Consider the following 23,973-nt stretch of genomic DNA (forward strand, 5'->3'; position numbering starts at 1 on the left):
TTAGTCATCAGGGAAATGGAAATCAAAACAACTCTGAGATGCCATCTTGCACCTGTCAGAATGGCTAGGATAAAAAAACTCAAGTGACAGCACATGCTAGTGAAAATATGTAGCAAGGTGAACACGCCTCTATTGCTAGTGGGAGAACAAATGTGTACAACCACTTTGGGAACCAATTTGGCCATTTCTCAGAAAATTAGAAATAATTATACCTCAAGATCCAGCTATACAACTCCTGGACATATACACAAAAGATGCTCTACCATCCCACAAAGACACTTGCTCAACTATGTTTATAGCAGCTTTATTTATAATAGCCAGAGGGTGGAAACAACCCAGATATCCCTCAACTGAAGGATGAATAAATAAAATGTGGTACTTATATGATGGAATACTACTCAGTTATTAAAAACAAGATCATCATGAAATTTGTAGGCAAATGGATGGAACTATAAAATATCATCCTTAATGAGGTAACCCAGACCCAGATAAGCAAACACGGTATATATACTCACTTATAAGTGAATATTAGCTATAAAGTACAGGAAAACCATGCTATAATCCATAGACCCTCAGAAGCAAAATAACAAGGAGGACTCAAGGGAGGATGCTTGAATCTCAGTCAGAAAGGGAAACCAAAATAGCCATTCTAGGAGGATGGAGAGAGGGAACTGGGTACAATGGGAAGGGGAGAGGCACTGGGATAGAGATCAGTAGGGTTGGAAGATGAGAAGGCTAGGAGAGAGAAGGAAAATCAATGAAGGAGACATCTCTGTGACAAGCCAAAGAACTGTAATAGGAGGGTGTCCATGGGAAGATTTTGGCTTGACCCTAGCTGAGACTCTTAGCAGCAGGGGATGTGGAGATTGAAGTAGTCATCTCCTATAACTAGGCAGGACATAAAGTGGAGAGAGGGGGACAGAGGGGGACACCAACACACCCACAAAACATTCAAACTACAAGATATTCAGGGATAAAAATAGAGCAGAGTTTGAGGGAATGGCTAGCCAATGGCTAGCCCAACTTGAGACCCATCCCATGGGAATCAACCACTGACACTAATGATCTCTGCTATGCTTGCAGACAGAAGGCTGTCTTCTCAGAGGTTTCATCTAGCAACTGATGGAAACAGATGAAGACACCCACAGCAAACATTAGTCTGAGCTCAGGATGTCTTGTAGAAGAGTCAGAGGTTGTGGGAGGATTGGGAGAGCCTGAAGGGCCTAGGACACCACAAGAAGACTTAACAGAGTCAACTAACCTGGGCCCATGGGGGCTCACAGAGACTGGACCACCAATCAAAGAGCATGCATAGTCTGGACCTGGGCTCCCTATACATATGTAACAGATAAGCAGTTTGGCCTTCATGTGGATCCCCTAACAATTGGAGCTGTGGTGGGGTGGGGGGACATCTTTGACTCCCCTTTGAATCCCTAGCTGGCTGTCTTATCTGGCCTCAGTGGGAGAGGATTCACTTAGTCTTGATTTGACTTGATGTGTCAGGGTGGGTTAGTATCTGGGGGTGCTCAGAGAAGGGGGATGGGAGGATGGGACTGGGAGAAGAGTAGGGAGGGGGATGTGATTGAGTTGTATAGTAAATAAATTCTTAATTAATGAAAAAAGGAAAAAGAAGAACTCACAAAATCTGGGACCTATTCAAAAGTGCAGAATAATCAACAGCCCAATTTTCAAGCCTGAAGCCCATGTCTGACTGTTGCTCAGGTCTTAGGAGTCAGAATGGGTCAAGAACCACCAATAGTTTGGCAGAGCTAGCTGCTAATACAAAAAGGTTCCATATTTTTGACACATTGGGGGTAGATATGCAGTGATTAGAAAATATGGTATGGAACAAAGGAAATTTCTAATCTGCTTACTTAGGAGGAACCACTAAAGCACTATAATTTAGTAGTAGATGTGAGGGACCAAGTTCAATTCCTAGCACCAGAAACAAAACAAAACAAAACAAGAAAAACAACCAAACCAACCACATAAACAAAGCAAAGCAAAACAAAGAAAAAACCCATTGTTCTGAGTTGACGCCAAGAAGAACATGCTTACGTTCAACCCATCACTAGCACAGGGTCAATACCGATTTGAAAATGGCCATTTGAAATTCGAGGATTGACAAAAAGCATAAACTCAAGGACATCTTTGGCAACGTCACCCCCCCATGTCCAGCCCAAGCTACACGAGACCCTGTTGCAAAGAATCCCAATAAATAAGCCGGCATTAAAACGTTAAAAATAATAAAGCAATGGAGTCAATAAAAACTTCAACAATTTCACCATCACTAATTAAAATACATCATAATTTACACCCAGATAAGACCAAAGCACCTTTTCCCTCAAATTCCCTGTGACAGCCAGGGTTGCAGAGACCATGCTTTGCAGGTCTAAGATGAAATGCTCTTCTGGCACTTCAAGGCAGATTGTTTTGCAAACAATTCATGTGCTTTTCACAACTACCCCCCCAGCCCCCCCAAAAAATACTTGATAACAGCGTTAATCTTTGTTACTAGTTACTGTGTAACTCATTAGTGAATTTTAATGGGTTTAAAATGGACTCTAAGATAATTTCATATGCCAAGATGCCCTGGTCTCACTTTAATTGGGACTCAATGGGGCCACTCATTTTTTTTTTGCCATTTATTTTCTACTTATTTGCTCTTTAAATGAATAACAAAACCCTGTTTCCCCATGCCTCAGCAGTGTAAGAGGATAATTTCCCAGTTCAGTTGCCAAGTTACCCTCCATCTCTGTCAGGAGCAATCGTTAGGCCTTTACTGTCAACACAATCACTGGGTCCTCTTTCCTCCAAGGATGTTAATTTCCAGCTGATTTCTGCTAAGAATGGGCAGAAGAAGGACACTGGGTTCTGAAGAGCCCTTCCTTCTTTCAGTATCACAGCCTCTGTCCTCCTGTATGTGATAGAAAGGCAGCAGCACAGGGCTGTTGGGATATTTTCTATGGGAAGAGCTAGACTTGAAAGATTGCAAGACAGGAGCGGGTGTGTCTCCAGCTTAGAAGGAGTTTGGTTACTCTGCAAAAGTGCCTGGACCATTAGTTGGTAGGCAACAATAACTATCATTTATTATTCAACTTAAATCCCTGCTACTGTATTGGACATGAAATATAGCTTACCTTATTTAATTCTCACAGGACCAAATGTGGTTGTTTCTCATTTCCACTCCCAGGTAAGGAAGCAGAAATGTATGGGGTAATGAGAGCTAAAACTGAAGATTCAGACCCAAGTCTGCCTAAGTGGAACCCTTGGAGGTTTTACCCAAAATATAGAACAGCAACAGAGAATAGTATTTACTCAGCTCAACCATCACCCTGTCTGTCTTAGTCCCCTTCACTGGTGTAGAGACTGTTAATGGGAAGGAAATGTTACAGGTGCACCATCAAGATACCCAGGCTTATAGATACCTTTCTCCATCTCCCTCTAAGTCTTCCCTGCCCTAGCTAAACACTGCAGGATCTGCAGAGGAAGTTCATAGCTTGTAGCTAGCCACACCAGCATAGCAGGGGAGAGCGTAATGTATCAGGAAAAAAAAAGCAGTAAACTTGAATCTTACACGTTGAGTTTGCCCAAGACCTGGCTTTGCTATTTACTCATCCCCTGAGTCAAACCAGCCAGAGCTCTAACCATCAGGCTTTCTTATGTTATCAATGAAATAAAGAATGCGTAGAAACAAGGAGGAAGCATTTCTTTTGGTATCTCAATACTCAACCCTCCAGAAGTTGTGGGGAAATCAGGATCGGCTGCCTGCATGCCGAAAGGAAATTCAGCACTCTGACCTTTTGCTCTTAGCTGCTGTTATTTGAGAATCTTTTTTCTTCTGCCCCAGCATCTCTCCTGGTCACCTATGTACCTTAAGCCCATAGCTACTCTCTCATCCTTGTTCTGTGACCACTAAACTCATCCTGTGCTAAGTATTTGGTGCATACTCTTTTCTTCCTTGCATATTGACCTCAATGAACTTCTGATACATTGAATAAACACCACTCTACTCCAACTGGAAGGTATTTTTGCCCACGTGCTAAGCAGCAGGAAGGGACAGCAGAACATGTCTGCTGAAGAGTGACCTGGTTTGTATTTCTTTTTAGTCTCTGTGTTCTAAGCATAACCAATGCCCCTTCGTCTTGTAGGGAGGTCTTGCTGACTGAAGTCTAGTCAGGGCACTTCCTCAGCTGCAGACTCGTTTGTATGGCAAGGTTGTATCCTATGAGTATAGACTGAGCAGATGACTAGCAGGTCACACAATCTTGGCAGAACCTTCCTAGGACCCATTAGTTATACAATCTTCTATCCTGAGAACTCTACAACCTACTTTGAAGCATGGAGTTTCTACTAATCTCACAAAACCAGGCATTTCCTGTAGCCATCAAGTCCCTCTTGCTATACAAGGTGCTTTTTGCATATGGGTCTGGTTGGCCCAGCAACTGGATAGAACTGTGATTCCCTGATTTGACTTTTCCATGTAACCTATTTCTGTGTCCACGGGATGAGGTCCCGCTTACAACCAATTCTTTTTCAAATCTGAGTGGTGGATAAACAGAAATACTTAGGAATTCACCCTTACAAGGTGTCCAAAACTAAACATCCTGCAGAAGGCTTTTCAGCAGTGTCAACATCGCATGGGCTACCCTGGCATATTCTGGACCTTAATAACAGGAGCAAGTAGAATGGAAATTCTCTTCCACATGTCCTACACACACACACACACACATACTCCCCCCCCCCTCTCTCTCACCAAGGCCACTCTCTCACTTAAGGCCAGCAGGATAGAATACAGCAATAGGAAACCCCCATTGCATCTACAAGCACTGATCAACTTGAGTTTCCTGACCTAGACACAAAGTTAGATAAAGTACCTTGAGAAACCGGATTCATAGAGTCAACACCCTAACTTCTCACTGTTGGACATTTCCAATTCCTTTGCAACAAAAGCCCGAAATTCACAGTTAATGGGCTACCTGGTGGCTAAATGCAATTTTAAAGCTTCATTTTCTTCCAGCATAAGAGAAAGAGAACTGGATGCTATATCTGGCTCTGTGGTAAATAGGTCCATTTTTTTGCCCCTTCAAGACAAAGTATAGTAATAGCTTCCTTTGGGAAACTCTCCTTTTTAGTTCTAACAGAGCAGTCAAGAAAAAGCCCCACAGACATAGCTTCCTGTGTGAGGGACTACTTTAGACCTAGGCATTAGTGACAAAAGGGGGTGGGGTAAATAGGTAGGTTCTGGTGACAGGTTTGTTCTGTATTTCTAAACCCTTTGGGTAGATGTGTACATACATTTAAGTTCCAAGCAGTCACTTATTTCTGATGATGTGTGCATCCTCAGCTTCAGAAACACAACCCCCCCATGGATGAACTATCCCAGAGGAACAGATGCTGTGGGCCCCAGAAGGCACTTCCCAATCTCAAATTGCCTGTGTCTATGGTGTCACTGAATGAACTCAGAACCAGCTCAGCCGTGGTGGCTTTTTCTCAGTGTATTCTAGAGACTGTCTGCATCTTAGCCAGCAGGGCAGGGTGTCAAGTATCAGGAAAGTGACACACTTCAATGAAAGCTAATGTGGGCAGTCTGGTTCCCTCTGGCATCCAGAGGCCAGCTGACTCATAGTTTTGCTTCTGGCCAAGCACTAAATAATGAAAGGCCAAGTGTGACCAGATCCCCTTGTCTGCCGGGGAGTCCTGACCTCACCTTATGCCTTGTTACAACAGCAAACAACTATGGAAAATCCTGGCATCAGTCACTAAGGAGCCTGTCTGACTCTGCCATTTAGGAGGTAGGGAAGGTGGAGGCTAAACTGTTGACACATTTCCTATGGAATGTTTAGAGCTAAAAGCAGCGATGGCTGCAGATTTACTACTGAGAATGCACACAGAAGCTCATCTGTTCATACAATTTAGCTAATCAAGTAAAATGTTGTATGTAGTGGGTACAGAAAGGGTAAGCTTCATGGTTTAGAGTGCAGGCTTAAGGCTCAAGAGGTAACCTAGTTTGTGGTTCCCTGACTTCCTCACTACACATCTGAGTCTGGGGGTAGCCATGAAGTGTGCGTCTGATATCCAGGTATCCAGAAATGACAAAGCTATAATCATCTTCGCCTTCCCACACCTGAGGTCAAAGAGTAGACAGGATAGCAACAGACTGCAGAGACTGAGGACAGCAGGCCCCAGTGTTTCAAGACAAAATGACAATTGTGCAGGAGAAGACAAATGTGCCCTTTCTGGAGAAAAACAAAGGGCAAAAGGTTTCATAGACCTAGTCATTCACCAGACTTTTCTTGCAACCTCAAAGAAGAAAAGATACAGTTTGGGACATTGACAAAAGGAAATTTGTCTCCCATGAAGACAAAAAACATGGGGTGGTATGATGAGAGCTTCAGGGAGAGCTATTACCCATCTCTGCTAAACTACCCCCTCCCCAATTCCCCAGGAGAAATCGGCTTTGGAAGGAGCCCCCCTCCCACACGGTGTTCTCATAAGCACCTTATCATGTAAAAATGGACTGGGAAGATGAGAAAAGTTACAATGAGATATTTTTAAACCCAGAAATGCCCACACTAATACCCTTCCCCCTTTTTTACAAGTCAACCAAGTGTCCAGTAGAATGCCAGGTTTATATTACAAAGGCTCCTTTAGTTTGATGTATAGAGAATAGAGATTTCCTCAGTCACTATATACAATGTGTAAATGTTTATAGAGAACACAGATGATGGGATCTCTGCAGCAGAGGGTCTCTGGACTCTGGATGTCACAGCATTCTCTGAGTATCAGTGGAGGCCATCATTCCTTGGTCAGTAGCACTGCTCTGGGGAATTGGGCTGGCTTCTTTTGACTGGCTGTGGTGGAAGGGGGATAGTAAGGCACTTCTGGTTTCTGGGGAACCAGGTAATGATGCTACCATGGCAAGCTCCATTGGTTGCTCACACTGACAAAGCAATCACTTTGTGGAAACCTCACTAGGGGAGGGTTCAAGCTTCAAGCGGGGAGGGAGAGAAACTGGGGTGTGAAAATGGCTATGCAGGCAGTGAGCAGTCACTGAGGCACAGGACACCAGAATGCAAGTTATAACAAAGAGGCAGAAACTTGAAAGGCCTCCAGATAAACCCAAATTTGGCTTCTGGTTGGCCCGATCCCTTGACTATGTAAACTATGGGCTTGGTGACTTCATTCCACTTTCTGCCCCAGGTTGCTGGCAGGTGGGACTCTTGGGGATCCTGTCAAATGTGGTAGAAGAGCTGAATTCTCTGGTGCCCTCAATAAGGACAGAAAAAGTAGAGTTAAGAAGCATAGGCATATAAGCATCAAAAAGTATCACCAAGAGCTTAGTCAATGTGGCAAAGGCCAAAGGAGGAACGAAAGGGCGCTCACTCTACAGGAAGAGAAACAAGGAAGAGAAGAGACATAGCAAACTAGAAAGGGTGACAACAAAAGAGGACAATGGAGAAGGAGCAAGGACTATGCACATTGCTGAGAGAATGAAGTGCAAGCCCAAGATGAGATATCACTAAAAGCAAAGAATGGAGTGTAGCTCATAATCTATCCTACAAACATGGACCCTGCAATTGGGGGCTTTCCGGGGCTCCCTGAAGTATACCTGACAACAGAGAGCCTTCATCACTTGGGCTATTGAGGCTCCCCTTGCCACCAGGACCATAGCCACCTGCTGCCAGTTTTCATGGAGTACAAAAGAAAGCAAGGCAGAGAACAAACCTGGAGCACACTGGTGTCCAGAATCTAAAGAGAAACATCTGGACACTGGGGCATAGGACAGGATTCATGAGCTTCCTTTAAAGGACACTTCCTATCCTCCAACTCCAGTATACCTGATGATTGCTCGGGCTTAGGCTCAAGGATTGTGGGGAAGATGTAGTTGGGCGGAAGCAGATGAGTCTTGATGTAGCCTTCATCCATCTTAAGCTATATGTGTAAATTCCACGCCAGCACATAGTTTTTTTCCTGCTGCTACATTTGATGCCATGAATTAGAAGGATAAAGCAAGGAACTAACATGTACGGATCATTCATACCAACAGCCCCAGTGTTAAGTACTTTGCATGCCTTAATTTGTCTCCATTTTAAGAGATAAGAAATGGAGGTTAGGAAAATTAATATTTTGCTACAATGGGTCAAAGACATAAGCTGAGAAGGAGAAGGGCTAGGATTCAAATTAGGCTTAGCTTGACCCCACAAATGTCACCTTCCGACTTCTGTCCTGCCACCTGTGAACTATCTTCTGAAAGCTCTGGTAAGTTCTGCCCACTATGTTTTTCTCTCTGCAACTGCTCAAAAATAGGCAGAGTGTGCTACTGAGAAACAATAATGAATGATGTATGCAAGTGAGCTGAGGAGGTGAAGGAGAACCGGACCTTTTAACAATCTGATGATCATATTTTATTTGCCTTTAACAAACAGCAGACAAGGTGGGCTTTCTTAAGGCAAAGATAGACCTTAGTGAATCATGCCAAGGAGGAAGAGGACCTGAGAGTCCCCTTGGTAGAGAGGGGTTGCCTTTGTTTGTATGTTTCTGTGAGAACACACACAGGGTCTGGATAGGTAGGGAGATATCACACGTTTGTGCAATCTCTTTGGGAGCAGTCCAGGTACATTTATTTACATTACAGCAGCTTTGCTTATGTGAAGGCAAAGATGATTCTCCATCACTCTAATGGTGTTGAGATGCCTGTGCACATGGTTGAAACAAGACAATGAATTACCCTGCTACCATCCTGTCTCAGGGGCACAACCATACTCTGGCTCTGTTGGAGAGCCACCCACAGCTCCTGCAGCAATGGGTGCAACGTTCTTCCAGGCTCTGGAAGATCTTAGGCTTAACACAGCTGGGAACTCTCACCTCTGTACACAGCACTCTTACCTCTGACCCTTTAGTTCTTATCCTGCCCATTTAACTGCCAGTGTGGATATGGGATAGACGCTTCCAGTACATGGGAGAATGTGAGTAGAGGACAATTGTTTTCTAACACTTTGGATATGGGAAGGATAAAGCTATGGAAACATCTTTCCCTCTCCCTATATCATCAGTGCTGAAGCATGATGTCATCAATGACAGCAGCATTCAAATACTTCCTCTGCCCAATCAGAAGAAAAGTGTGTTCAGCCTTGCCTAGAGGACAAGGCTCACAAAGGCTGGAAGGATGGCTTTGAGGAATCCTACATGCTATCCAGACAAAAGGGAACCTGTTTGGGGTAGAAGATGATACAGATTGAGCCCAGAAGCCCGATATCCAACTTGCTGGATCGTTTACCCTGCCTGGTTAGTTTTTAAAATGTTCCTGGAAGTATCTGTCTTTCTCAAATTCCAGGATATTCTTCCCCATGACCAGGATTCTGAGATCCCCAATTCTGCTCTGATCCTAAATCTTCATAATACCCTGGCCTCTCCCTTCTTCCTACTGATGCTCCTCAATCTTGCTTCTTTGTTTAGGACACACAAACTGAAACTGCAAGGCCTTAAGGCCTCTGCAGAGAACCATTGGCAAGCAGTCTCTCAGAGTGTTGCCCTTTGGAAGCAGGTTCAGATCAACCAGGGCTACAGGAAGAGGACAGGTAGGGACTAGAACAGAAAAGCATCTACTTACGCCAGAGCAAATGCTACCAACGCACCAACCACTACCACAAAGTCCAGGATATTCCAGAGGTCTCGGAAGTACGATCCATCCTGCAGGATCAAGCCTTGGTCTATCATCTGTGGGACAAGGGTTTGAACAGCCATAGATGAGGCTCCTAGTGTAAGTAAACCTGCACCTAGCTTCCCTTCCTCATGGCAAGGGCTCTATTTCCACTGACTCTGTAGATATGATGGTTCCAATGAAAATGGCCCCCATAGGCTCATAGGGAGTAGCCCTATTAGAAGGTGTGACCATTTTGGAGTGTATATGGCCCTGTTAGAGGCCTTGTGTTGCTGGAGATGGGCTTTGAGGTCTCAGATACTCAAGCCAGTTCCAGTATCTCTCTCTTGTTGCTGCCTGTGGATCCAAATCTAGAATTCTCAGTTACTTCTCTAGCACCATGTCTGCTTGCATGGCACCAAGCTTTCTGCCGTCGTGACAATGGACTAAACTTCTCAACTGTAAGCCAGCCCCAATGAAATGTTTTCCTTTATAAGAGTTGCTGTGGTCACAGTGTCTCTTCACAGCAATAGAAATTCTAAGTAAGACAATAGCCAAACCCACCTTGGGCCTGAGGAGCAAGGAAGATATCCAGCAAACTCTCTAGATAAAAATGAGGTTTGAAACCTCTTCTCATAATCACACAATATCTCCAGTGTACAGTGAGGACTCAGGTCCCTTCTCAAAGTCGCACAGGGTTGAACTAGACTTCTCTGCCATTACAGAATCTTGTCATAATCTCTCTCTCTCCTCTATGTTCCAGAGCTCCAAATATTGCCACATCTGCATGGATGGGTAGAAACCCCAGACATGTTTAAGTTGGAATGAGAGAGTTCTGTTGGATGTTAGGAGCCTGGAGGGGATAGGATCTGGTTGGAGTTATATGGAGCCTGGAAAGATTTACATCTCCCTAACCCATTGCCTGGACATATGTTCTGAATATGACCGGGAGTACATGTGCAGAACTATACCACCCTCAAGCTGTGTGCCCACTTACTGCTTGCCTCCTGTTCAGGCCATGGCAAGAGAGCTACATTATTCAATCACGTCTGCACAGCCATACCCCACTGAGGACACTGAGGTGAGAGAGGGCTCGCAGAAGCTTTCTTGCTATTGCCATAGACTAGGAAATAGCATTATTGGGGAAGGACCCTAAACTAAAGGAGCAGTCTAGTGATACAACTGAAATCCAGAGTCCATATTTTCTCTGGAAACTTTTACCTTTATCACCATCTCAAAGGTAAACACTCCTGTGAAAACATAGTCGAAATATCTCAGGACCTGCAAAATACACATGAACAAGACAGAGAGGACCATGTAAAGTCACCAACCTCTTTGTATACCAGTCCAATGACCTATTCCATCCCACATGACCGCCATACCTCCCATAAATTCCCACCCCAGAACACAGTAAGGAATTTTTCATACTATGTATAGCAGAGCTGAGAGGGAACACAAGGAAGAAGGGACCAGGGAACCTGTCTGAGCCACATAGTCCAGAGGCTATCCCTCCCTTTAGCTATAACTTCATTTCGAGAGCCTGAATTGTTCCCCATAAATCTTTCTCTCCAGACCTATTGGGTACCTAGGAGATGACTCAATGACTTGTGGTAGACCCACAGTTTCCCTGTATACACACACATCACCTATGGTTCTATGTTATATCCTATGTCCAGACCTTTCAATAACAGCAGAGCCCTCTCAGAAGCCAAGCTAGCTTTGGGTGTCAAGCCTGATTCTGCAGCTTAAAAATAGTGGTGTGGTTGTGGGTGTGGGAAATGGCTCATACTTGTCTCTAAGGAACAGGCACAATTTCTCTATCTTCTTCATCCCCAGAAACCTTCCTCTTATCCTATCTTGATTCTCCTCTGATGCTGAAGGAGAGGGCGAGGGATAGAATAGACCCCAGAGCATTAAGAATGTTGGCAAACTGCCCCCCAAGTACTCACTTTGTTACGCTCCGAGTTAGTTAGTACAGGGTCCTCAGCTGCCAGGGCAATGCTGCTGGCCGCAATCACCAAGAGAATGCACATCTCAAAGTAGCGTAGATTCACAATGTAGTGGCAAGCCCTGCGGATCCTGTGGATGAGAAAAGCCTGTTGAGCTCACCCTGTTGAGCTCATTCTACATCGTTCCCAGGCCTGCCCCTTGTACTTCTCATAAGCCTACATCAGCCTCTTCCAGATAGCCAGGCCCTTGCCAAAGGAAGCCACCAGGGAGAGCAATTTAATTTCTCAAGCACCACCCCTTGATTTCAGGCCCTAGTGGAGAAAGGTAATCAGATTGGTTAGAGGCTATGTCATGCAAGCCAAGATTCATTATTTGCACACACTGAGTGAGCTTTGAGGAACAGTCGTGTGAGACTATGTAACCCCCAGTGGCATGTGGTACCCTCTGATGCATCCTGGTGTCTTCTCCTGTAAGCAGTGAAACCAGGACCTGCCTAGGAAATCATAAAGAGCCAAGAAACACAAAAACAAATCCCTGCCGAGGATGTTTCTATGGCTTCCTGACTATTCTGATAGAAATATCTGCAGTCTATGCTCTAACTTTGGATGATCTGACATCTTAACCCAGCTTCCTCCCATCCCACAGGTGTGTCTGAACACTGCCCACGTGACCACTGAAGGTCACTTTCCTGTCTCAGAAGCTGATCTATATGCCAATTACAGGGCATAAGGTACATACTCTTTTCTTCGTTCTATATTTCTTCAACCTAACATTCTAGACTCTTCTCTAACACTCCTCCATTCCTGGGAAAGGAAGCTCTTTTCAAACCTCCATATGCAGAACAGAGGTACCAAACCTTTAAACTCCAGTAGATGTCTGACCATCTTAGGGTCCATAGTGTTTCCTCTTCCAGAATGTCTGAAAACATCCTCAAGGAGAGTTCCTTCATTTTCCTTTTCCTAACTTCTGATCAAAGAGTAGGGAAGGGTCTTTTCCCATGATATTTCTCCTGTATTCTGTCTTTAGTTACCCTGGAAACTATGGACACAGAGGTGAGAAGCTGTTCAGCTTAATGCGCTACCTTACCTATTGGGTTCCAAATATTTCCCTTTCTAGCTACCCTCTGCCAGGAGGACTCAGGAAGATAACAGGGCTCCCCATTTCCTTTCCAGCATCCCAGGCTGGCTCAAATACTGGCTCTCTCTCTCCTAGTACCAAAGTGGGATGCAACAGGAGCATGGCTCACGGGTTAGTGGTGCTGAAGATGAACATAGAGCTATGGGGCACCATGGCTTTGCCAGTCTCCCGCTTCTCCTTCTTCTGCTTCTTCTTCTCCACCTCTTCCTCCTCCTCTTTGGTCTCTGCTTCCTTCAAGGGACTGGCTTCTCCATCCGTCTTGTTGCTAACTGCAAGCAGAATGGTTTGACTTTTCAGAAACCTGCAGACCTTCATTTCAGTTGGGAACAGAAAGGAATGGATAGGAGGGGACACCAAGGATGATGCTGGGAAGGTACCCTGACAGCATCAGTCCCCCAAATGAGGGCTCTTCCCCAGAGGGGAAGTCTTCCTCCTCTTATCTCTAACCTTACCTATGTTATATACTACAGCCTTTTGTGTCACAGAAATAATAAAAATATTTTCCCTTTTACAGATGAACATTTGTAGTGTAGGAGACAGCATAGCCATTGCAGCTACAAAGCTTTCACAATTTAGAAATTATGTCTAAACTCTGTTTGAGCTCACCCATTGAACCTCCATATTAACAACCCCTCAGTGGGGTATACTATTATTCCCAATATACAGATAGAAACACTGAAGTTCAGAGAGTTTCCATGCCTTTCCTAAGGTCACACAGCTAATTTGAAATCCTATCCACCTTCAGAAGATCTCTGCAACGGAAGATTTCAAGAAACCATTACTCTCCGCATACTGCTTTTCTGGCTGTACCTTCTCCAGCACGATGAATATAGAAATGAAAATGCAATATTCATGTGAATATAGGCCTGTGACTGTGCTCTAGTGCTGGGGGTGATGAAGCAGCCAGGGGTCACGGAACAATGTCAGGTGGCTACTTTCTGTTTCTATGCTGGGGGGGGGGCAGGAAGCTTTCAGTGTGGAGAGAAGGTCTGGGAAATCACGGCACTCCCACTGCCCTATGGCCAAGGAGTGCCACTACCCTGAGACTCGGGAGAAGTAGCAAGCCTTTGTGATCCTGGCTCATGGTGGGGCCTTCTAGTAGCAAAGTGATAGCACGTGCCTAAAAACCTTCCTGTCACGTACTGCGCTGTGATACAGGACCCACACCAGTCATAGCATGGAAGCAGAGAGATGGCCAAGTTGTTTCTTATAAAAAGAGGCTCCAAAGCACTTCTTATTTAATAAAAGTACAAAATCAGACAGACATTAAAAGTGATGTGAACCTTCAATACTGAAACATGCCCCAGCCAACCCCAGCAAGCACTGGACATGGGAGATTTACTTTTTAAAAGCTGACCTGTCATTTCTGAGGGTTGGTGATGTGAATCGAGAGTGGAAGGGAAGCAGAGGTAGAGAGGCAGAAAGGGAGCCGAGGAGAGACTCACATGACAGGAGATAGAAAGAGAAGGAAAACACATACCGATGGAACCCCGTGGTCATAACCTGTGACCACAGGCAAGCATTGAGATTAATGCAGAGATGGGTGAGTGTAGGGACAGGGAAAGCATGTGCATTAATGCAAGGATAGGGTAAGGGCAGATTATATGGTATGGGACAGTGCAAGGGTGACATGTGGGGACAAGAATAAAGGGAATGATTAATACAGGGGAGAAGTACAGGTTTCAAGTCAGAATGAGAAATGGGACTAAAGCTGGGAAGGAACTTAGGGATGAGGCAGAGATTAGAGCAGGGCCATGCAGGAACAGGACACGGAATTAATGTCATCAGGGAATATGTGGTCAGGGTGGGGTCAGGGACACCATGAATGCAAGAGAGAGGTGTGGTTCAGGGAAAGGTAGCTACACAGGCCCAGTAAGGTAGTAGGTTGAACGCTTTTCCCTTGTGTTTTTTTGTCAGTGTTTCAGATTGACATCTGCATGAAAGAATCTTGATGGGAAAGTGTGTCTGAGAGCTCCTAGGAGAGAGAGAGGAGTAATAGAGTCATGGAATGTCAGTGCCGGGATGCTCTCCAGGGAATCACGTTATGTGCCACAGAGGCCCTCAAAGATGCAGGGCTTTTTCTGAGACCACTAACTGAGCAGAGCAGGAACCAGAGCAAGACCCATTCTGCTAGTCCACCTCAGGAGATCTACTAGTCCTCCCAGCAGGTCACAAGAATGCCATCCGGTTATAGCAGAATGTAACTGGTTATAAACTGTAACCACTGTGAAGACTCACAGGACCAAGTTCTACAGGATAAAATTACAGCTGAGGGAAGTCTAACTCTGTAGGAGAACACTGCCACTAGACTGTGAAAAATGTTTTAGTCTTGACGGGGTGCCTTTCTATTATTTATTAGAGTTCTATTAGAGGGGCCCCAGAACTAGCTGTCCTCAGCTCCAGTTGGGGGGTGGAAGGGGGTGACAGAACAGGGACTGTGCTCACTGTTCACCACTGTTGAGTCCACCAAGGGGTCCACATCAGGGATGGCGACTGTGACACTGGTGCTCTCAGTGGTAGCCTTGTCCATGTTGGTTGTCATGCAGGAGAGGTCAGGTTCACTCTGGCTAATGCCCCGGCCCACATCCAGCTGTACATCCGCAAGCAGGGCTTGCTCGCTGCTGCCTTCAGCCTCCTGCTCTGTCAGAGCTGCATCCTTCCCCACTTCCAGCTCAGGTTGGGGCTGGACTAGAGGTGTTTCTGCCTCATCAAGAGCTCCTACCAGTCCAGAGCCCCTGGGGACCATCAGACTGTTGGTCCTGAGAATAAAGAGAAGGAGATGGCTGTGTTTCAGAGGCTGTTCTAGAGTGGTGGATGCCTCTGGCTAAAAGGAAAGGGAAGAGGAGCCCAAGCAGGCCTGACAGCGTATGCTGCCTTCCATTCCTATCCAGACACAGTGAGGTAAATGCTCATGGGCCATGCTCACTGACAGATTCCCATCTACCCATCCATCCAGGCTCCACACTCAGTGAAGACGCTCTGGAATAGAACATCGTTTCTGCAAGATTAGGTTGCCTGTTAGATTAAGCTACACCTTCTATATGGCATTTTGGCATCATCTCTATTTTATAGAGGGGGAAACTGAGACCCATATAGGTTTCCATCACAGAATTCCTCACAGAAACCTGAGCTGCACCCCTCTAGTGCCCTCACCCCTCCAGGGCCCTTCTGGGACTCCTTTACCTCCTCAAGTCCTGAGTTCTCTCTTCTTCATGGATGGTTGGCTCCTTGCTCCTGTGGCTGCTCTGAGGCTCGTGTTCCTTCTCCCCATCGATGGACACCCCTTCATCCAGACTCCGCTCCTGGCTGGCAGACCTGCTTCTGGAGGCAGAGGCAGACTCCTTGCCCTCAGTCCTGACTCGGCGATGCCGGCTTCGCCTCTGACTCTGCCTGTGCCTGGCCCGGTCCTCAAAAGTAACCACGGTCTCTCCTCCCCCAGTCTCCTGCTGGGTTGGGTCACAGTTTCCATGACAGGATCTGGGCAGCCACGGTGGCTCCCGTTTGCCCAAGGACAAAGGGCTCCTCTGGTTGTCCAGGACGCTGGTCAGGCCACCTATGTCCCCCTTGAGAGAACCTCCACGGCTGATACGCTCCTCTTCACATTTTTCAAGACCCAGGCCCAGGGCTAGGCCCTCAATGGGCCTGGGCCTCCGATAGAGGCTGGGATGAGCATTGAGTGGGTTGAGAGGACTCAGTGGGTTGAGTGGATTGAGGGGGTTCATTGGTGGGGCCTCCTCTTTGTTGAGGGCTTCTTGGCTAGACATTTGCATGTGCCTCCTCAGCTGGCTGGTGCGCTGTTCCCACACAGACATGTGGTGTCGGCGTCTCCTCTCCCTCCTGACAACGGAGAAAGGGCAAGGGCTATAGTCAGGACCTGGTAGCACATGTGAGAGTCAGAGATGGCAGGTTACAGGGGCCATGGTGAGCAGGGGTCATGGTGAAGGAACTAATGGGAGGATCCCAACAAGAAGCACAGAGATGCAAGGGGCAGAGTGGCCACACATGAGAAAGTTGTCAGAGCAGTACCTCCAAGTCCTGTGTAGGGTAATTTTCATTTCAATCCCTGCCTCTGCAGTGCAATCACCATGTGGTAGGGATGGGTCAGCCCAGGACTGAGCCTAGTGTCTCCAAGACCAGTGAGAGTGGCAATAAAAGGGCTCACCAGCCTTCCCTCCCCCTTTCTCCTTTGATTGAGGGCATCAGCTGGGGTCTCTTATGTACCCACAAATGACCCTTCCTTCAAGGTCAGAGATTGTCCTCCTCTCTCTATCCCTCTCTGATTTTAGCCTGGAATAGCCAGGGCTGAGATGCACCCTATTCAGATACCAAGAAAGATACTGAGAGTGGCAAGCAGCCACCATGTTCTAACAATGGCAGTATCCCCTGCAAGGTAGGGGGATCATGAGCTTCTAAAGCAACAGCTAAGGAAACCCACGAAAGGCTATATTCACAGAGACCACCAGCAGCTGATGGCCAAACTAACAGTTGAGCATTTCAGCTCAGAGGCCTAATGAGCATTCGCAAGGCAGCAGGAAGGCACAAACATGACATACAAGAACACAGGCGTGGGCTCCTCAGCTGGAAGGGCAGACACCCACTCCTTCCCTCACGTGCCTGTGGGTACACACCCACCAACTGTTAAAGAGATGTGCACATGGACCCACACGAACCTTCGCGGAGGCCCACACAGATGTACACAACTACCTACGTGAAGAAAACACCCACCAACACTAATTACCCATGTGAACACGTGCCCACTCGCAGACCAAACACAAGAGCAAACAACGTACTGTCACATACTTTAGACACACTAATAGAAGCGCACTGAAAGGGGCAGGGGGGCACGTTCACAGATGTGCATGGAACACGCGTCCACACCCACACGCCAAGGCACACACTGACATTTACACTTGGTATCACTTTGTCCGTGGTCAGGACAAAAACACATCATCCCCATGCCCACACAGAACCACTCCACAACACGCAGACCGGTACACACATACAGGTGGCTGCTGCGCGGCTCCCACATCGACATGTGGTGTCTTCTCCTTCTGTCTCTTCTGGGGAAGAAAAACGAACAGGTTCAGTCCACCCCAACCTCTAGGAACCACAAGCCCCACAGCCACCAGCAGATGTCCAGAGGGAAGCCAGAGAGTGTTGCACGTCCACAGGGCTTCCATGCACCTCTTTGTCTCCTGTAGACTCCCCCACCTAGGGTGCTCCCACAGTGGCTTCTGAGTCCTTGCTATGTGCAAATACCCAGATCTCAGTCCTGAAGCACACATGCAGAGTCCCAGGGGACAGACTATTTCATGTAGAATAGACCTTCTAATGCTTCATAGCATGCCTCAGTGAGCTCACACTGCCACCCTCCAGAGTCCTACTTGGACAAGCACCCCTCCCCCACCATTTCAAGGGTGACAAAGGATATTCACACAGGATTGACTCCCAAGGTCATCACAATACAGCAGACCCTGGCTCAGTTTTATGGAGCACGGAGGAAACAAATGCTCTGCCATGCACACCAATGAGGTATGGAGCAGCCCAAGGCTAAGGACATGGCCACATTTCAGAGGCCACAGGGCCACACTTCAGAGGACATGATTCCCTAAGGGAGAAGCCTTCAAGGTTTACTCTATTCCTCTGGGTGAAACACAGACTTGATCTTCTTAGACTGGTGTAGAGAAATATTACTTCTACATATGCATCGCATCCATTCAAATACATGCTTAAGGGAAGATCAGAGTAGCGTGATAGACAGAAGTTGTAAAAGTAGGAAATGAGTGTGTCAGCACGGGGCCAAACCTAGGGTGGAGGGCAATCTATCTGAGATATTCCCAGAGTGAGCTTGCTCAAATTTTTGAGCTGGAGGACCCTGGTTCAGCCCAATGAGCCCTGCTGGGTATGGAAAGCAGCTAAATGATGTTCCTTGTCTGAGGAGATCCCCATCAGTGCAGAACATGCCAGGCTAATGAACTCTGCTCAGCTGCCAAACTCATGCATTTGGAAAGGAGCCTTATACAAGGGGCAGGTCTGAGGAAGCAGAGGCAGCCAGTCTAAGCCTCTTTGGGGGTACCTGGAAGAAGCACAAATGTACGTGTGTACAAGCACTCATTGGTGTAGATGTCATTGAGAGATGTTGTGAGCTCCTTGACAAAAATCCATACCCCTCAGCATCATCAGCCTGTACTATAGCAGGCACGGGGCAGGGTGGGGGCGAGAAACATTGGTAGCATATAGAAATAAAAGCATACATTCAAGACAGGCAGCATGCATACCCACGGGGAGAAGCGTATCATATGATCTACTTGCAAATCCTCAAGTATGCAAAATACCAGCCCTCTAGGAGCATGTGTAAGTATATGGAAGGATTCTCTCTCTCTCTCTCTCTCTCTCTCTCTCTCTCTCTCTCTCTCTCTCCTCTTCCCCCTCTCTCCCCCCTCCCCCCTCCTCTCCCCCATACATACATACATACATACATACATACATACATACATACATTTATGTTTTCTATCTCTCTACCACAGTTTCTCACACACATACTTTCTATTTCTATTACACACAGAGGCTTTCTCACACACATGCATGCTTCCTCTTACACACATACACACACACACACACACACACACACACACACACACACACTCCAAGCAAAAGAGAAACTAATCTTTGTCATACCGCCAGACACATACGTGACACTTGACTTCACCTCTCTATTCATGTAGGTAACATCCCAAATTTTCACTCATATTCCCAAACCACACAGAGAAGTAGCCACTCACTCTAACTCATGTTCATGTGGTTTTTGTGTACACCCCATAATAGCTGTGTGAAGTAGGAAGAGCAGATGTCCTTCTTCTCATTACAAACGTGGGGAAACAGGCTCTGTGGTGTTAAGTGGTTCTCTTTAATGCCACAGAGCACCTTTTTGACAGAATTAAGACTAACATCGGGAAGCTCGGGTTTGTAATGATGCTCTTTCTGAGGTTATGTGCTTATCAGAAATCAGTTGTCTGAGCTGCACACCTGAGCAAGGCATGCATCCCTTGAGGTCACCCCTAGCTACAATAAATACCACTTGGTATGTGGACAGCAACCCAAGCCCTGATGTCATCTTCTTGTGGATTCTTGCAGCATCTGTGACACCTTCACTCTGCACTGGTGTTCACTGCTTGGTTCCCACAGCCCTGTGCCTACCCACATTTCATTCATTCTTCCATTCCCTAAATAGTTTCTACTCTGGGCCAAACATCATCACCAATCACATCTCTCCAAACCTTCTTCTCCCCCAGGCTTCTCATCTCAGTAAATAGAACCACCCACTCCTGAAGCAGCCAGTCCCATCCATCTGCATTTTTGGATACCTGTGTGTATGTGATTTTAGCCAAAATTTCTGAGTTCAGGGGAGCAGGGTGGAAATTACTCAAGACCGGAGAATATTCTAAAAAGGAAGGAGTTGTTTGGTATTCTCCAATCAATCTTTAATGATTTCTCTTTATTTCTCAGACTCACAGAAAAGGGGCTTAGAAATCAAGCCTTCACGGCTTTGAAAAGCAAACACAAATCAATAGTAAAATAGATAGGGGGCAGGCACCATATAGAATGGGGAGCATCCCAGTAGGTAAGACAGAGGCTACTCAGAAATTCCTTCCAAAGACCCATGTACTGAGGACTTCTCTCTCTCTGGCTTTAAGTAACAATTGACAGGGGCCACTAGCTCAGGCTGTATTTTTCTCTCTCTCCATGGGTTACCACTGTCCCCAGCAACGTGACAAGATCTCTCACACAGGCTGCATACATGCTCTATTTATCATCAGGAAGGAATTCTCTGGTTCCTTTCCACCAACTGCCCTCATTTATTGTGCAGAGGCCAGGCCTGTGCTGGGCCCATATTGACTCCCCAAGTTCTCCCGTGGAGCACTGATGAACATAGACTCTGGTAGAGTGATCCTATCTTCCCTTCATATCATTTGTCCAACTCACTTTCAAATCTGTTCCGTCTGGACACTGTTCCTACCAGGCTACTAACAAGGCCACTAAAGTAGCTTCTGTCTTGCCAAATCCAGTGGTCTCTTCTCTGTCCCCTTTGGAGGCGGTACTTCTTCAATAGCATGCCCACTCTGCCAATAGTATGTCACTGCCTACTCTGATACAGGCTTCTAGGACATCATGTTTTTCTGTCCCCTCTTTGTCCCCTGGCTATACTCCCTTGCCTCTTTCCCCAGCTTCTCCAGTGGCAGAGATGCGCATGCTCAGCCTCTGTCCTCAGCTCCACTCATTCCCTGTCCCCACTCTTCCTGGGTCATCTCACCCACACTGCTGGCTTAAATACCATCTAAATGCAAATGACTTCCCCCAAATCTTTATTTTAATCCCAACTTCTCCTGGATGCTCAAGACTCATGCAACCAATAGCCTATTCACACACTTGGATGCCTTGGAAGCATTTCACAGTCAATGTGACCAAAACAAACGCTGGATCTCCACTATCTCCGAAGTATCAATAAATGCTCCCACCCCCCATGCAGCCATTTAGGTCCCCGAACTATAAAACTGCTGAGAAATTTGTATCGCCCCCTCCTGCACTCAATACCTAAGTGTATCCCATTGGCTCACATTTCAAAAGACGGAATGAGCAGAGCTATGGTGTCCTCTGTTACCACCTCCTGTGTCTAACTCATCATCACCTGCACTACTCTAACAGCCAGCTGTGTCTCACTGCAGCCATGATGGGCCCTCACAACCCATTTTCCATGGAGCAGAGTGGCACTTTAAAGTGGAAGCTATATGCTACATCCTCCCATGTTAAGTATTCCCATGACCTCTGCACTGGCTTCACCGGCTGGTGTCATTCTCCCTGGCCTCACTATCTTCCATTCCCCTCAGTTTCTATAAGCCACACTAGACCTTGCTGAGGGACTGTTCCTTCAGAACACCACACAAACTGCCTCCTGCATGTTTAGGTTTCTATTTGCACACAGGGTGCAACTTGGATTTACTTGAATGTTGCCTCCCCCCACCTCCCCTATTCTTGTTATCTGGCCTGTAACACTTCACTGTGGTCAGTTCACGGAGCAGAGGAGGTCCCTTCCTACATCTGACTACCACAGATGCTGATAAACTAGATTTAGCCCCAGAAGCCCAGGGTCAATTTCGATAGCCTACTCACTCAATGGAAGGCATGTTGGGAGCAGACATCGGGCTGACCTCCTTGGCCTTCTGCAGTGCATGTTTCTGGTTGAAGGCTTCTTCTTCCTCCTGCTCATCCTAGGCACAAAACAGAGATAGCTTTACCTAAGGTTGCAACAAGGAGAGTAGCTTCCTTCCATCTTCCCCAGGAGCTCTGAAGACCCAGCAAGATGAGGTAAGCAGAAGAAAAGTTTTAACCCCGACATGGAATCTTCCCTGCATTGTTCATGGGTTTCTAGGCAGAGGTCTCATTTCTTCATCTACATTTTAGATTGGGGGGAGGTAGACAGAGAGAGAGAGAGAGAGACAGAGAGAGAGAGAGACAGAGAGACAGAGAGACAGAGACAGAGACAGAGACAGAGAGAGAGATATATACAGGAAGACAGAAAGAGACAGAGACAGAGAGAGACAGAGACACAGAGACACAGAGACAGAGACAGAGAGGTATATAGGTTCCCATGGAAACCAGAAAAAGGCATTGGACTTCCGTGAAGCTGGAAGTCCAAGCAGTTGTGAGACACTCCATATGGTCCTTAGAACCAACGTTAGGCCCTCTGGAAGAGCGCTGGATACTTTTAACTGCTGAGCCACCTCTCTGGCTCTGCCTCAGCTATATGCTTGTTCGAAGTGATGACAGCAATAAAAACTTTCCAGGTAGTGACTCTAAGTATTATGATATTCATGTCCTCCCAGCATGCTGTGGTGTCTACACACAGTATTTCATTTGACTTTTGCTGTAATACTATGAGACATCTAGGGAGATCTGTCTTTCCCTTTGTACATCAGAGAAAACACTATTGATGGAGATCAGCACTTTCACCAAAGCTAACACAGTCAGTGACTGACAGATATAGGATTCAAAGCCAGTTTTTCACATACTAAAGCTGGTGTTTTCCTTCTCATATCATAGAGGTGAGGGTTTCAAGAGATCTGGGGAAGAGCAGGTGGCAGGTCAGTGGGAAAAGTTCAGAAAACCTTGGGGCGTTCTGTACCTTTCTAAAGTCAAATCTGTGCAGCAAGATTATTATACCCATTTTGTAGACCACCCCACTGCAGTCAACACTGTCTCATCCCTGGGAATGAAGAATCCCTTAAAAGAAAGGAATATCTTTTTGAGAAAGGTAGTATCTGATTTGATAGAAACTTCTAGAATGACCATGGCTAATGGATACCCTGGCAGTAATAGTGCGGGAGCCCCAGTTCCCCTGACCACTCTCACAACTAAACTGTGAGGATTCGGTCACACAGTTGAGGCCGTAATATGATCACAATGGCAGGAGCAAAGGCAGAGCTTAAAATCTAGAATTCTAATAGTTTTTTGGCTCTGCATTCCATAATTCTAGGAAGGAACCATCTGAAGACTAATGGAGATAAGCTGATATTTCCTGTATCCTGGCTGAAGCAAACCTCAGCCAACTCAGTGAAAGCAAACCAGTTCTCCTGTATGGGTTTGTGACTGCCCAGCCATCTAACAGCTTCTACTCGATAACTCTTTTAGGGGTTGGGGATTTAGCTCAGTGGTAGAGTGCTTGCCTAGGAAGCGCAAGGCCCTGGGTTCAGTCCCCAGCCCCGAAAAAAAAGAACCAAAAACAAACAAACAAACAAACAAACAAACAAACAAACAAAACAAAAAACAAAAAAAAACCCCAGATAACCCTCTTAGAAATAGTGCTTACCTTGGTCAGTTCCTGGGCATTGGCGAGATTGTCCACAGCGATAGCCAAGAATACATTCAGCAGTGTGTCTGTGGGTATGGGTCAAGGATGGACAGGCAGGAAAAGAAAAAGGCTCCAGCAGATCTGGGAGGGTACCTCCAGGGCTTTCCTGACTCAACACTGGAAGAAGTTGCCAAGGCCACAAGAGAGGAAATGGGGTAATATGTGTCCTTCCTCCTTCCATAGTTTTCCTCTTTGCATAGAATAATAAGGTAAGCCTTGAATCAAACCATTTGTGAGGGCAAACAGGGTGAGGAGGCACCCAGAGAGCCATGGCCTTGATGAGTAGCAACAGGCAACAAAAGGATCATTGAGGAATATGTGCAGGGAGCTGAGTGCC

The 23,973-nt window shown here is 46.3% G+C and overlaps 1 protein-coding gene across 8 annotated transcripts in view; it reads right to left on the reverse strand.

Moving 5' to 3' along the window:
• The window catches only part of Cacna1e (calcium voltage-gated channel subunit alpha1 E), a 304,265-nt gene that overhangs the window by 53,773 nt on the left and 226,519 nt on the right, over nt 1-23,973 (reverse strand). For 5 of the 8 annotated variants that reach the window (XM_032914636.1, XM_032914632.1, XM_032914633.1 and 2 more), the window contains 9 exons: nt 23,595-23,662; nt 21,899-21,996; nt 17,734-17,790; nt 15,914-16,567; nt 15,176-15,489; nt 12,840-12,999; nt 11,593-11,722; nt 10,865-10,924; nt 9,614-9,720 (listed from right to left, as the gene is read on the reverse strand). In XM_032914636.1, coding sequence (XP_032770527.1) covers nt 9,614-9,720; nt 10,865-10,924; nt 11,593-11,722; nt 12,840-12,999; nt 15,176-15,489; nt 15,914-16,567; nt 17,734-17,790; nt 21,899-21,996; nt 23,595-23,662 — 1,648 coding nt within the window. The remainder of the gene's footprint in view (nt 1-9,613; nt 9,721-10,864; nt 10,925-11,592; nt 11,723-12,839; nt 13,000-15,175; nt 15,490-15,913; nt 16,568-17,733; nt 17,791-21,898; nt 21,997-23,594; nt 23,663-23,973) is intronic. The other 3 variants (XM_032914635.1, XM_032914638.1, XM_032914640.1) reach the window with 1 other exon arrangement.

The sequence above is a fragment of the Rattus rattus genome, chromosome 10 (assembly GCF_011064425.1).
Source record: "Rattus rattus isolate New Zealand chromosome 10, Rrattus_CSIRO_v1, whole genome shotgun sequence".
Classification (NCBI taxonomy): domain Eukaryota; kingdom Metazoa; phylum Chordata; class Mammalia; order Rodentia; family Muridae; genus Rattus; species Rattus rattus.